General features: G+C 41.2%; 1 protein-coding gene across 1 annotated transcript in view; it reads left to right on the top strand.

Annotated features, from left to right (window-relative positions):
- Positions 1-15,504, top strand: part of lrp2b (low density lipoprotein receptor-related protein 2b) — a 51,495-nt gene that overhangs the window by 18,113 nt on the left and 17,878 nt on the right. Inside the window, exons 30-53 of the mRNA XM_084740107.1 lie at positions 102-279; positions 663-791; positions 1,009-1,175; positions 1,374-1,517; positions 1,769-1,878; positions 2,572-2,749; positions 3,067-3,280; positions 4,782-5,018; positions 5,142-5,333; positions 5,749-6,221; positions 6,487-6,934; positions 7,951-8,116; positions 8,194-8,352; positions 8,726-9,015; positions 9,806-10,009; positions 10,277-10,519; positions 11,219-11,344; positions 11,500-11,619; positions 11,971-12,102; positions 13,002-13,203; positions 13,311-13,606; positions 13,878-14,394; positions 14,573-14,728; positions 15,056-15,226. Of these exons, the coding sequence (XP_084596233.1) occupies positions 102-279; positions 663-791; positions 1,009-1,175; positions 1,374-1,517; positions 1,769-1,878; positions 2,572-2,749; positions 3,067-3,280; positions 4,782-5,018; positions 5,142-5,333; positions 5,749-6,221; positions 6,487-6,934; positions 7,951-8,116; positions 8,194-8,352; positions 8,726-9,015; positions 9,806-10,009; positions 10,277-10,519; positions 11,219-11,344; positions 11,500-11,619; positions 11,971-12,102; positions 13,002-13,203; positions 13,311-13,606; positions 13,878-14,394; positions 14,573-14,728; positions 15,056-15,226 (5,252 nt within the window). The remainder of the gene's footprint in view (positions 1-101; positions 280-662; positions 792-1,008; positions 1,176-1,373; positions 1,518-1,768; positions 1,879-2,571; positions 2,750-3,066; positions 3,281-4,781; positions 5,019-5,141; positions 5,334-5,748; positions 6,222-6,486; positions 6,935-7,950; positions 8,117-8,193; positions 8,353-8,725; positions 9,016-9,805; positions 10,010-10,276; positions 10,520-11,218; positions 11,345-11,499; positions 11,620-11,970; positions 12,103-13,001; positions 13,204-13,310; positions 13,607-13,877; positions 14,395-14,572; positions 14,729-15,055; positions 15,227-15,504) is intronic.

Below are 15,504 nucleotides of genomic sequence, written 5' to 3'. Positions count from 1 at the left end.
AAACTAACTTACCCATGGTCACAAATCATTAATCAAACCAGAAAAATTGGATTAATAAAATTTAAAAACCATCACCCCTGTGCATGCCCACCTCACTCCAGGTTCTCCAGCACCCACATGGCATGACCATCTTCGAAGACAACATTTATTGGTCGGAGCGCTACACCAGCAAGGTGATGATGACAAACAAATTCCACGGTGGAAACATCACCACTCTGATGAACAGTGTGTATCAGCCCATGGGTATTGTTATGGACCATCCCATCAAACAGCCTGCAGGTAACTCCCAGTTGACAGAACTTTAGGACCTGGCACACAACAAAACACAACATTTTAATACACTTGGGAAAACAAGATATGCTGTTTAACCACATACTAGTCTCAGAGAAACACATTTTTGTTTTTTGAAGAAGTACTCAAGTGCACTTTTTTTTTTTTTTACTATATCAGAAACTGGCTTGCACCACATTCTTGCTGCAAAGAACTACTGAGTATAAACAGCCATGAAAAGAAGCTGTAAAGAAGGCAATACTACAAGATTCTAGACAAATTAAAAATGTGCATGTAAAAACCACCACAATTGCTGCAACCAAACATCATTTTAGTATGACAAATGTCATATTAAATCTGATTGATGGGGAAACTGTGCTTTTCTTGTTCAGCCATCAACCCCTGCAGAGAACACCTGTGCGATCAGCTGTGCCTGCTGGCAGGCCTGAGACCGAGGTACTACACCTGCCACTGTCAGTCCGGCTGGAAGCTGGGTGCTGACAAACGCACCTGTATTAAAGGTGGGATTTTTTTACAGTAGCTTTTATTCTTTTCTTTGCACCGTTGCTCTGAGAATTTAACCCTGTTGAAATCTTGGTAGATATAAACCGTTTGGATGACTTAACTTTGTACTTTGAATTATATACACCCTGAAATGTATATTCTGTCCTACAGCTTAGCTCCCCTTTGTGTGAGTAATGTGTTCCTCTCGTCATGCGTACTTCTGTTCTGTTCTAGATGATGCTCCTTTCTTGATGGTCGTGAGAGATTCTGTGATTTTTGGCATGCCTCTGGACCCCGCTGACCCTTCCAACAATGCAATGGCCCCTGTGTCAGGCATCAGCCAGGGGCGGGACATCGAATTCGATGACCAGGAGCAGCTTGTCTATTGGGTGCAGAGCACTGTGAGTGGATGTCTTAAATTTAACTTCAGAGAAATTTTTTTGAATTTACCATGATACAAGAATAACTTTTGATGTTGGGCTTGCTTGAGTATATTATTTCCCCAGCATGTAATGCAAATGTTTGGTTAATTACTTACCTGTCTGTTTTATTTGGTTATATTATCTGAGCATCATGTTCTCTGTTTTTGCTATAATCAGGGTTCTATATGGCAAGTAAAAACCAGCGGTACCAACAGGACTGAGTTTGCTCCAGCTGCTTTCATGGGCTCACCGTCTGGTCTGGCTTTTGATTGGATAGGCCGAGTAATGTATTACACCAATCCCACCACTAAAACCATTGAGGTAAGCACCTTTTGAGATAAAAAATAATTTTAATACTGCAATACAGTGGAGAATAGAACCCAAAATTGTGAAACTAGCCTCTGATTTAATTTGTGTATTTTATTTATTAAGTATATATTTTGTTTCCTTTAATGTACAATTGATATTTTATCAGCGTAAGAGTGCTTTGCATCATAATACTCACATTTTAATTTCTATTTCTGCATCGTCAGTGTGCAGGTAAATAAACCAAACTTTTACACTTGACTTAGGTTATTCGCGTGGATGGAAACGAGCACTACAGGAAGACCCTCATCACCTCTACTGGCAAACCAGAGGGAGTAGGAGAACCCGTTGGAATAGCTGTGGATCCAGCCAGAGGGTAGATATTGACGCTGAGAAAAGGAAGCTAGGGAGTGTTTGCTGTGACGCTTATATTCAACGACACAGAGAAAACAGTGAACGTTTCAGTTTCTGTGGGTAAAATGACTAAACATTTAATTACTCATCCTGACTCCTGTGTTTCGAATGGTTGGAACAGTGCTTGTCAATTCATATGTACACCACTTGCTGGAAAGATAGAACTAATAGAGCAGGACCTCATTAATTGGACAGCATTAATTGAGCAGACAACAGCAGGATGACAAGGACAAAGTGGGATAATTGTTTATAAGACCATCACATAATTGGAAATTAGCATGATTTATTTCTCCAACAACAACACGTCCATCTCAATCATGTTTGTTGTGATATGAATAACCCAGCTAAAACTATGAACTGTAATCCATAACACAGCATTTAGCATTTTTGCACAGAAGATAAAAACAAAAAAAAAAAATCACTTTCTGTATATTTTGTGTATAATTCTCTATTTTTTTCTTATTTACCTGTGTTGAAATGGAGGTCTACATCTGACATTACTTTCTTGTTCTTTCACTGCTGCATTTTTAATAATTAGATACTAAAATAACAACAATGTCCCATTCATCTCTACATAGAAATTTTTTAAAAAATTCAGTGGTTTTAAATTGAGCCGACTCTCCTCAGTTGCCTCTTACATACTGTCCCTTCACAGGAAATTGTTTTGGACAGACAAGGGCTCAGACGGTGGAGTTCCTCCAAAGGTCGGCAGTGCTGACATGGACGGGGGAAACCTCAGGAACCTTTACACTGGAAACCTGGTTAACATAGGATTCATCGCTGCTGACATCTCTGCCAGGAAGCTCTACTGGGGTGTGTCGAGCTCTGGGGTGGTATGTACAGTAACCATGCTCAACATACAGAACAGTGATTCCCAAACTGGGGGGGCAAGCTGCAGGGGATCAGAGGAGAAATGTTTTAGTTTATCAGACTTTATGTAAATTTCAAAATGAAACATGTTTTATTCTCATGCATGCAATACTTATGCTTATGCATTACCAGTTATCTTATGTGTTCAGACTAAGCTTATGTGTTTTTTATTCATGTTCTGCTTAGTTGTTTTGCCAGTTCCTGTGCTAATTGCTTGTAGTTTCATCTTCATCATGGTTATGATTCATCCACTTTCAGTAACCTCTTCTTCTTTGCCCAGATTGAGTGTGGCACCATGGATGGTATAAGCCGAGTGACGGTGGTGAGCAGCCTGTCCCAACCGTGGGGGCTGACGATCTACCAGAACCACCTGTACTACACTGACCTGGACTACGAGGTCATTGAGAGGGTGGACAAGGACACTGGTGCCAACATGGTGGTGATGAGGAGCGGCATGTCTGGTCTCCGTGCCATCAAAGTGCACGCCAGAGACAGTACGTGGATTCAGTGTTTTTTAATTTAAGCCAGGTGTCTGTCCTTGAGTTTTTTTTTTTTTTTTTGGTGTTTTCATCCAGACTGTTATATTATGTAACTACTGCCAGTGAGTGAGTGAGTAGGAGTTTAGTGTCCTCCTCAAGGACAGCACACAGCAGGATTGAGCACCACTTTTATTCCATCTTTTTGTGTTGATAAAGTCTTTTACCACTGCAGTCTTCTAAGCTTTTTTTTTTTAATCAAAATACTTCATATTGTGAGCTTTCATCAGTTATAAGAAAAAACAAGTTGATTAGTTAGTGGTAGAAGAATTAATACCTTTTGAATTCTTTGAATTATAGCTGTGCAGAACTGTGCATAGTAACAAGTTACATTTATTGTGCAGCATCCATTTTCATACATGCAGATGCTAAATAAATAAGTAGATAATAAATGCTCAGATGATAAAAATAACAATGATAAACTTTGAATATATAGTTTTACTAAAACATCGTGATTTTTATCACAATGAGACAAATCAAAATGACATTAAACACAACAGAAATAAGTTAAATTGGGAAATTCCACAGAGAACATAAATAATTTAAACCTAGGATAGTTCACTGAAAAACAAAAAGGTTTCTTGTTCTGAGCCCTCAGGAAAGTCATACCAAAGTCGAGGAGACCTGACAGCAAAAGCTATTTTGTGTTCGAGTTTAGATTTCAAAACCAGAACAGATCAGCATCTGAGGATCTCAGGGAGTGAGATCAAACTATTGTGAAATACCACTATCTATAAATACCATTGAAATTATAAGTAAATCTCACTTTACACTGGACAAAAAAGCATTTGAGCTAGCATTTGACTTTTGTTTTCAGTAGAAAAAACCTTACAACTGGTGTTGTCTCTCAAGTCAAATGACACGGCAGACACTCAAGGGTATTTATTGGCCATGCTAATTTTCACTCCTTTTTGGTGGAGGCAATGAAGTCTTATTGCCTCCATCTGTACTGTCTGTGACTCTTTCGCTCCTTTTTCCTGTCTTGACTCGGTGCGTCAGCTCAGCACAGCAGAGTTAGCACCTGCTTGAAGGTGTGTACTTAACTGATTTGTGCTCGTATTTATTCAAGCGTATTAAAAAGAGTAAAATTAAGCAGACACTGAAAAATACAAACAGCAATACTGGAGAGCATCTAAACTTCATACCACCGACTTTCAGTTCAAAGCTATAAAAGTACTGAGAGCTGAACACACAGACTTTTAAAACCGCTTTCTCTCTGGGAAAAGGACCAATCTCCTACTTTTAGTGAGCTTACCCACATTTAAAAAACCCAAATACATACACTAGTGCATGAGATATTTGTTGTAAGAAGTTGTCAAAAATGTTTCATATGGGAAGAAAAATGGAAGCCTCTTTCTCATGTTTAAATGTTCAATTCCTCAGATGTGTTACAGTAATATGCGCTCGTCTGATCCAGTAATTCTCACCTCCATGACTCTGTTTCTGTCTCCCGCTTCAGACGCCGCAGGGTCCACCAACGCGTGCAGCTCCAACAACGGGGGCTGTCCTCACCTCTGTCTGCCCAAACCAGACAATAAAAAGACCTGTGCCTGCACCACAGGCTTTTACCCATCTCAAGATGGCACCCGCTGTGAACAGTATGAATCTTTCGCAATTGTCTCCAACTCTAAGTACATCCGTGGCTTCCACATAAACAGCTCCGACCACTCCGAGGCTATGGTGCCTGTTGGTGGACGTATGTTGGCTCAGTATTGTTCTGCATTATGATGTTCCATCCTTAACCAGCTTTTTTTCTACATCATTGGCTAAAAATACCAAATTATTGGTCACTAAAGGTATAATTTTTTATCTTTCGCAGCCTCCTACTCCACTAAGGCCAAATTGGACATCCATATTGAGTCTGGCTTTGTATACTGGACTGACAACAGCACCTCCACCTCATACAGGGGCATCTTCAGAGCCAAAACAGATGGAGGATATTACACGACTGTCATCAACTCAGGCGTTGGAAGAAAAGGCATCCAGGGCCTTGCTGTAGACTGGGTTGCAGGTATGAAAAAAAATCGATATCAGTGTAAGTGTACACTATATTTAGAATATTTTCTCCTTTACTTTGCTGTCACACAGCCTTTTCTGATGAGTAACTGTTCTATACGCCAAATATTGCTCTCTCCAAACCAACCAAACCATAGGCGCAATGTAAAGGTGAAAATATTAGAAATATAGTGTACACTTGAAAAAGAAAACGACATCAAAATCAGTTTAAGTGGCTGAAATGCTTCATGTTGCTGTCCTGTCCACAGCTGTGCATTACTTCTATGGATAAGTACCCCTCATCAAATAATCTGAATTATCCCTTTAACTTTACAGGAAGGCTCTAGGAGCAAATATTCCAACAAGTACATTTAACACCCAAAAAAATGTAAAGATCACACATTAATGACTCTTTCCATTCACTTTCTTAGGTAACCTATACTTCACCAATGCCTTCGACAGTGAGACCTTCCTCGAGGTGCTTGCCATCAACACCACCTACCGAATGATTCTCCTGAAGTCCTTCCACGACCAGCCCCGTGATGTGGCTGTCAGCCCCAAGCTTCGCTACCTCTTCTGGACTGATGGGGGCCAAACACCCAAGATCGAGCGGGCCCTGCTGGACGGCACCAACCGCACTGTGTTAGCATCAGAAAGCCTAGCCTCACCTCGTGGCCTTACCGTTGACTACACGAATGATTTCCTCTACTGGACGGACGATGTTCTTGATATGATCTCCCGGATGGCCCCAGACGGCACACAGAGGCAGATTATCCGGTATGGGAGCCGGTATCCGTCTCCGACAGGAATGGCTATATTGGGAAACTACATGCTGTGGGTGGATAAAAAGCTTGGGAAGCTCTTCCAGGCCAGTAAGAACCCTGCCAATTCTGACCAGCCAGAGGTGAGAGTTAAATCTACTGAATTTAATACACAGTTTGAGCTTTCAGGGTGGTGATGCTTTGGGATCTTCCATGGAAATAGAGAAGTAATTTGCATAACATACACAATTTGTTGGGGAAACACAGTAAGTGTGAACTGTAGTCAATTTATATAGCAGTTAGCATTAATCAGCTAAAAGCAAGAGTCCATTGAGAACAATTAGTCATCCTGCTGTGAATGTGCTACACCCATCTACTACATAACATACCTGTTTTTTTTTATACCAGGTAATTCGAGACAATCTTGATGGTCTGATGGATGTCACTATCTTTGACGCTCATGTCCAGCCTACATCAGCCCAACAGGTGGGCTTTAACCCCTGTCATGAAGATAACGGTCGCTGCCAGCAGCTCTGCTTCGCCATTGCCGGCCAGGAGAAACCAAAATGTGGTTGTGCACATGGGTCACTCCTTAGTAATGGGGTAACATGTGGTTACGGACTTGACGAGTTTCTAGTTTTCACCACAGACTACACGCTGAATAGCATGAGGTTAGACCCTACAGATCACAGCACCCCCTATCCAACCGTGAACCTGGGCTACAACACGATGGCTTTGGATTACGACTTCAAGGAGAAGCGGATTTTCTTCACACAGTATATGGGGATTGGTCGGAGCAGAATTGGCTACATCACCACGACATCTGTTACCAGCCCGCCTGTCATAATAGCCACAAGTGAGTTTAGCATTAATTGACCCCTCTTAAATCCCGCCCCTTTTGGAAACTTTGTCAGCTTCCTGCTTTCCTTTTTCCTGGATTTAGATCTGCCAGCCTATGTGCTAGGCTCATCTATGTTGAAAAGAAAAAATAATTTATAAGATGGTAAAAAGATCTTCCTGGGAACCTGTAAAAATGACATTTACAGTCACACCTTAACAAAACACTAACTATCAGGCTAATCTATATCAATTGCTAGCTAGCTAGTAAACTAGGTTAATAATTTTGCTAACATTAAGTAACGCAAAACTACAACAAAGAGTTTTTAACTGGTTATGAAGTAGTGTCATTTTAATGCTGATGCCTCTATATGACCCACATAAGTGAATGAGACCATCCACAAGAAGATTGGCTATTTCTGTTATTCTTAATTCCTGCCACCTGGTTGAATTTGCTTTGAATCAGATTAAATTTGCCTGTGTTTACGTTTTCCCAGGCAACTTTACAGTGAGTTGTATTTTAACCAGCTAAAAAGAAGCAGGAAGATATTTTTGCGTTGATAATTTTATTTTTGATGTCTTATTTTGCAGTTATTGCAGTGGAAACACTATGGCTTTTGTCCAGGCCTCCAAAATCAACAAAATATGAAAGTTGTCCTTGTAGCTTTAAGATGTGACTATATATATAGCTTTTACAGGTCCCACAGCAACCCCTTTTAACCATCCTCACAATTTGGTTTTGAAGCATATCTAAGTACAGGAAACATGAAAAGGAAAAAGCTGACTAAGGTTCTACTGAATACCCAGCTTGCTAAACTGTACAGAGCAAAAAGGGGAGGGACTTACAAAGTATCAGTTGTTACTGTGTTCCCTTTCTGGAATTCTATCTTCAGCTTCTTCATATATTTTTCTTTGTTGTATTCTCACTCTCCTCTGTAACCCTTTCATTTTTCATTTTCTCATTTCCTTCACGATATTATCGTTGTTTTTGTCTCTCTTTATTAAATATCCTCTCCTCGCTGTTACACTGCTCAGATTTGGATGATCCAGAGGGACTGGCGTATGATTGGGTCAACAAGCGTCTCTACTTCACCGACTACTATAGCCGCAAAGTCCAGTCCATGGGGGTGGATGGGCAAAATCGCTCAGTCATTGCCCATGCAAACCGTCCCAGAGGCATCGTTGTTGACCCTTGTTACGGGTAAAACCAACACACCATTATTTCATTAGCAAATTTGTACAGATTAGACATGTTCTCACTCTTCTCCCTCTGCCCAGTTACATGTACTGGACTGACTGGGGCACTCCAGCAAAGATTGAGAGAGCCACACTGGGTGGAAACTTCCGCACTGCCATCATCAGCAGCAGCCTGTCAATGCCCAATGCCCTGTCTCTGGATTATGATGAGCGGCTGCTCTACTGGGCTGATTCCTCATTGTATGTTCAGTTTTTTAAATATATATTGCCACAGATCTTACACTGTAGGTTTGTCATGAGAGCATTTTTTAAACTTAAATCTCTTTCAATACCACAGTAAAAAGAAACAAAAACATTAGGCACCTGCACGCAACCTGCACACAGTGCTAGTAAGGGAAAAGTCAATGAACACTGTCTGTTTTTGCTGCAAGCCAAGTTTCAGGCAGGACAATAAAGACTTAAAATTAAATGAGCTCTTGAAAAATCTTTTTTTTTTTTTTAAATAGCTTATAGGTGTTTTTTAAACGTGGTGTCAAATATTTTTTGTCATCATATTTTTGAAAATCTCACTATCCTGCTCACACTTTTGACAACTCCTCTCCTCCCCACACAGAGATAAGATCGAGCGGGCCACTCTCACCGGTCAGAACCGACAAGTGATTGTGCAGGGCGTTCAGTACCCGTACGCCATGGCCGTCTTCCAACAGGACATCTTCTGGACCGACTGGACAGAAAGAGGCATCTTCAGGGCTGGGAAGGATGATGGCTCTGGCTTCACTGTACTAGCCCAGGACATGCAGTACCGACCAAATGACATCCATGTGTATGCTGCATCAAAGCAGGAGAGCTGCTCCAGCTCCTGTCAGCAGTTCAATGGAGGCTGCAGTCATGTCTGTGTTCCTGGTAAGAGCAGACTCTGAAGGCCCAAACACACTGAAAGCAATAATTCGACCTTCCCAAATGACAGTTGAGCAAGCTTGGTACTCTGGTCAAGCAAACCTTAACAGCAAAATACTGTATGTCAAAGCAGTCACAGCAACTACATAGTCAACAGCATAGAACTGAAGCAGACTTGCTAAAGACGAAAGATTGAAAGAGGGTTGGAGTAGAGGTGTCAGGGCAATTTGACATGCTTCTTGACATTTTTGGTGCATGTTCCGCCATTTGAGACAATAGGTATACTTCAAAACATGTGGGTCAGATGCTTTTAGTTGGGCTTGGGCCTTTATTTGTAGATGCTACCAAACATGGCACTGAATCTTCTTTAATACTCCATTCAAGTTGCACAGCCAGCAACAGAAAAAGAGTTATTATACAGGTGACCTTGCCTCAACAATAAAAAATTGTGAATACAACTTACTCAAACAGATTGTCTAATATTCAGCAGTTGGAGGACTTTATTTTGTGTAAATGATTCATATTTATTTTTATGTGCCTGTGGCCCCTCAATACGATAATTCAAAATCAAACCTTACATAAAAATCTCTTGAAGTTTAACCATATGGTTAAGTATTTTGTTTTTCAGGCGAGTGGTTAACTTGAGGTTTTTGACTTCACAGCAAGTAGAGAAAGTTTTGGACATTACAAAGACACCCACAGTACTACTAATTAAAAAGGCAAGAGATTAGAGATATGTTCCCTTCAGTTCCTCTCCATTATTAAATTGCCTCACCTCCTATAATCCCTCCTGCAGGTCCAGTGGGTCCAGAGTGCCAGTGTCCTCATCAGGGAAACTGGTACTTGGCCAACAATGGCAAAGACTGTATCCAAGACACAGGGAAACGCTGTCAGCCGGAGCAGTTCACCTGTCTCAATGGTAACTGCATCTCAGCACGCTGGAAATGTGACGGCCACGACGACTGCCGCGATAACTCGGATGAGCTGGAGAGAGTGTGTGGTGAGAAATGAGGTTTAATCTGACTTTAAACAGTGGATGATTACCATTTTCAGTGGACAGAAAGAAGTAAACAAAATAAGCAATGAGATTTAAAAGTATTGTACATACACTGATCATTTTGCCATTTTAACCCCCAAATAGGTATAAAAAGGACTGAACTGTGGGTTGCAGCTCTTTCTTGCCCTTATAAAACAGAATAAGCAGAAAGCCTAAAACATAACTATTGTGGTAAGAAAGTCAACCAACACTGTTGTTCTTCTTGTGCAGCCTTCCACACCTGCTCAGCCATGGACTTCACCTGCGACAATGGCCGCTGCTTGCCACTCAGCTACGCCTGTGACTACACAGACGACTGTGGTGACAACAGTGATGAGCGAGGCTGCCCCTTCCCCACATGTAACCCTGCTACTGAATTTACCTGCGGCAACGGACGCTGCATCAGTGCAGACTTCCTCTGTAACGGCTACAATGACTGCAGAGACAATACCACCTCTGATGAAATCAACTGCCGTAAGTAATGATTAGGCTGATCGAGGGATTGATTTGTTGAAGGGTTACTTTGGTATTTTCAATCTGGACTGTTTTCTTATGTTTTGATGTCCATGTGACTAAAGGTGTCAACAAGTTCTGAAATTGGTCCGGTATTGAGGGAGAGCACTGCAGCTGTCAGAAGCAAAAATTAACTACAACACAATTCTTATGGGATTACGTCCACGTCCTCATGAAATATGTCCACTAAAAATGCTTTTTTTCCACTGACAGGCTCAGATTGTTATGATAAGTGACAACATTATAGAGATAATACACAAGGTATATTTTGTATAACCAGAAAAGGCTGCTTTATTGCTGTCACCAAACTACCTTTTTTTTTTATCATCAGAAAACACACTCACACAGGAGTTTGTTCCAGCTACTGATGTCCAACCTTCCTCCTGTTCAGTCCAGGTTGAAAAATACCAAAGTTACTCTTTAACTGATGGACTGGTTTTTTTTTTTCATGTACCACTGCATGAGCAACCATCTGCTCCTCTTCAGTTTTCTAGTTTAAGTTCCCATGATCAGAGCATTACTCAGGTGCCAATAGAGGAAAATGTCTCCTCCTACCTTCCACCTTCCTGACTAAGGGACATGTGTCTAATCTCACCGGACTGCCACTGGTCCTGTTTTTTTTCATCCTGTGGTTGATGTCTTGCTCTTTGCCCTCTCCAGCTGACAGGACATGTCCTTCAGGCCAAGTAAAGTGTGATGGCACCAACATCTGCATCTTCCCTGAAAGCCTGTGTGATGGCATCAACAACTGTGGCGACAATAGCGATGAAAATCCTCTCTTCTGTGGTAAGTTGAACATTCAGCATCTATCCTGCTGCTGAATCAGAGCAAAAGAGACAGAGAGACATGCTGGTACCTTTGCCTGCTTAGTAGATTCAGTAGAACTTCAGATGGATTTTTGCCTGAATCTTAAATCGGGGATTTGTGCTGCTGTGCTACAGCGAGTCGCACATGTGCTCCGGACGAGTTCCGCTGTGATGAAGGGAAGTGCATCCCTAACTCTTGGGTGTGTGACTCCATCCAAGATTGCATGGATGGAACAGATGAACCTCTCTCCTGTGGTGAGTTATCTGCATCTACATCTGATATTTTGAGTCTTGATATCTTGACATAACTTGACTGCAGCAAAAGACTTTTGACTTTGTAGTTACAAGCCAATATGTTTATATTTCTCTGTATAGAAATCTCAGTCAAATTTGTGCAAAAGATGCATCATTAATTGTGCTTTTTTCATTTCTCAGTATATATGGTAATCATAATTGGAAGCTGCATTTATTTGACCTACTAATATGATTGTTTAAATTAACAGTCTTTAATCAGCGAGCATCATGTTTTGTTTTATTTTTGTTGCTAATTTAAAAAGATCTTGTACTGCCATCGAGAATTATTGGTTTTACTTTGGTTCCGTTTAGAGGATGAAATCAAGACTTGCAGTCCCGACCAGTTCACATGTACCAATGGAAACTGCATCCCCATGTCAATGACCTGTGATGGCAACAATGACTGCTGGGACAACAGTGACGAGGCTCCTGAACTGCAGTGTGGTGAGACAGCACTTTATTTATTACACCATGTGAATTCTGAAAATCTATTTATATTAGGTGATTTGTTGGAGGCTAGAATATATTTGAATTTATTTTCTCAGCTCCATCCCATGTCTCATCTGAATTTTGCCTCCTCGTACACTTTTATCGTGTGCTTTCATCTGTCCACCGACTCATGGCATCTAATCTCACACATGTTTATGGTATCATATAATTTATCCATTTCACCCTGTCAGCAATCTGGCATCAATGCTGCATTAATACTGTACATTTCCCCCCATGCTGTTATTTCTAAGATTCTAATTAATAATATCCTTGTTTTTTGACACACATTTTTCAGCATTATTCTTCATGTACACTGTTGTTTATATTGTATTATATAACTACAATTGGAAAAGGGGCTCTTAGTTATTCTGTACCCTTAGTGTGGAGTTTGTTGCAGAATGACTTGAAATTCAAGGAGCTGGTCTGGTTAAATGCTTTTCAATCCAAAATGAAAAACTTTGAGTCAGATTTCATAGGATGTTGATGTTTTTAGCTTGTCTGGTTGCATATATGCCTCTTAGAAAGTTCTTTTAATGCAAATTTTAATGTATGTTAATTGTATTTTGTCTCCCTTTGTGTCTCTGCCCATAACTTCTTGTTTTTGCTGCTGAGATTCTTAATCTCAGTGAGACTCACCTGGTTAAGGTTAAATAATTAGAAAATGAAAAACCTGTTTACAAAAAATATGTACACTAAAATATGTTATCTATTTTTTGTTGTTGTTGTTATATTGTAGTATAATGCACATATTTTTGCATACTTCTTCTATTCTTGAAAGGGAGCAATTATAACCCAGTGTTACCCCCAGACATCATTAGAGTACTTCTGATACATCCTGTCTCTGTCTTCTACAGGCGAACGTACCTGCAGTTCCAGCCAATTCACCTGCCCGACGTGGCAACCCGGTCACCCGCGCTGTGTGCCGTTAAGCTTCGTGTGTGACGGTGAGAAAGACTGCGCCAACGCGGCTGATGAGCTCCAGAACTGCCCCAACCGCACCTGCCATATGAACGAGTTTGCCTGCTCCAATGGGCTTTGCATCTTCCTCCCCTTCCAGTAAGTAGGAAGTGTGTGTGAGTGAATAAAAGTAGACATTTGTTTACTGGTCTGGAAACAAATTCTCTTTTCACTGAATAGAGTAATGAATTTCTCCTCCTCCGCAGCTGTGACCGTGTGAACGACTGCGGGGACGGCAGTGATGAGGTGGGCTGTACTTACGACACGTGCAGCAGCTATCAGTTTACCTGCGGTAACGGAGCCTGCATCTACGCCTCTTTCACCTGCGACGGCGAGAATGACTGTCTGGATGGCTCGGATGAGGCGGACAGTTTGTGCATCACACCTCAGCCCACCTGCGCTCCACAGCAGTACATGTGCAAGTCAGGCGAGTGCATCGACATCAACAAGGTGTGCAACGGGCAGAAGGACTGCCAGGACAACAGTGATGAAAAAGGCTGCGGTGAGAGATGTGGAATATTGATATTATATGGTAATATATGTGAATTTATGTGAGGATGAATGGCATTTGTCTCACATGGTCAGGTGCAATATTATTGTTATTATGTTTCAAAAGCCATCACAACCATATCATTTTATCGTTTTAATTCAGTGGAGACAAATTAAATTGTTTCTCTAAAAAAAAAATCATTGAGATTTCTCAACTTATACATCTGTGTCACCTTGTTGTCCTCTCTTTTCTCCACTTGATCGTCTTTTCTCATTCTGTTTAGGAATCAATGAGTGTAGAAACCCATCAGTCCACAAGTGTGCCCAGCTCTGCACAGACACCCTCACCGGTTACTACTGCTCCTGCCACACCGGCTACCAGCTTATGCCAGATGGCAAAGCCTGCGAGGACGTCAATGAGTGTTTGAGCACACCCGCTGTCTGCAGCCAGATCTGTGAGAACGCCGTTGGCTCGTACCACTGCAAATGTGCCCCGGGGTACATCCGTGAAGCGGACGGACGCACCTGTCGCCAGAACAGTGGCATTGCCCCATATGTCTTGTACAGTAATCGCTACTACATCCGCAATGTGACCACTGATGGATCACAGTTGAGTGTAGTCCTGCAGGGGCTGTCCGATGTGGTGGCGTTGGACTTTGACCACTCTGAGAAGAGGCTGTACTGGCTGGATGCGGGGGAAGGAAAGATTGAGAGGATGCGTCTGGATGGGACTGACAGGGAGACGCTGGCGGATAATAATATAGGAGGAGCTGAAGGCCTGGCAGTAGACTGGGTGGGCAGGTGTGTGAAGTGGGAAGAACGTCATTAATTAAAGCTTGTTTGTTAATAATAACTTTTATGAAAACTTTAAATTTGTTGCTGTTTGTTGTTATGAATAAATTGAGTGTTATTGAATGTGTCTGGCTGACGTAAATATGGCTGCAGGGATGTCGCTGAAAACTTTTTGTGTCTTCTGCAGGAAGTTGTACTGGTCGGACTCTTTTTACAGCTCGCTTCATGTGATGGAGCTGGATGGGCGTTACCAGAGGAAGCTGGTATCGGGACAGTTTAAAGATGGAAACAACACCTATATTATCAGCCGACCTCGTGCTGTGGCTGTTAACCCTAAATATGGGTACTGACACACATACTCACACTTTACAGTTACAGTTATTATTGCAAAAATGTTTCTCCTGTCAGAATTTATTATGATTGCCATAGAAATAGGTAATAACAGGTATAAACATACGTAATGTTGTGTGTGTACACTGGTCTGGTGAGGCACAGGAATAGGAAAGGCAAAAAAATGTGTCCAGAAATTATAACAGTATTAGGTTTTACTAATTTACTATTTGCTAAAGTTTTATAATGGTAAATATCCACTGCAGATGACTCTCTAATTCCTTGTATGGATTTTTCCCATCCCTCCCGTTTTCTTTCTTCTTTGCCTCTTTTTACCCAGATGGCTGTACTGGACCGACTGGGGTGACACAGCTTATATTGGCAGAGTCGGCATGGATGGGACCAACATCAGTGCCATCATCACAACCAAGCTTGAGTGGCCCAACGCTCTGACCATAGACTACACCACCAACAAGATCTTCTTTGCTGATTCCCATCTTAACTTTCTGGAGTGAGTTTCAGAGGTTCAGACAGGGTTCTTACACAGTATGGAGACGTATGGAATTTGATTTTTAGTATTTCGAGGGCTGGATAAGTCTGGAAAAAAGAGAGAATAGAAAAATATTTTTCTTTCCAGACTATTGCCCTTATCCTGTTTTCTAAAATATAAAATTCAGAATTTTAAAAAATATATTGATGATACAAGAAGAATGATTTTCATGGAGGCAGAAGTTATGAATTGCATATATACATAACATTACAAAAAATGTTAAGCTTGTCTGAACATTT

Source organism: Lutjanus erythropterus, chromosome 17, assembly GCF_056507025.1.
Source record: "Lutjanus erythropterus isolate fLutEry1 chromosome 17, fLutEry1.hap2, whole genome shotgun sequence".
NCBI lineage: Eukaryota > Metazoa > Chordata > Actinopteri > Lutjaniformes > Lutjanidae > Lutjanus > Lutjanus erythropterus.
The sequence above is the reverse complement of the archived record's forward strand: the minus strand, read 5'-3'. Positions and strand labels throughout refer to the sequence as shown.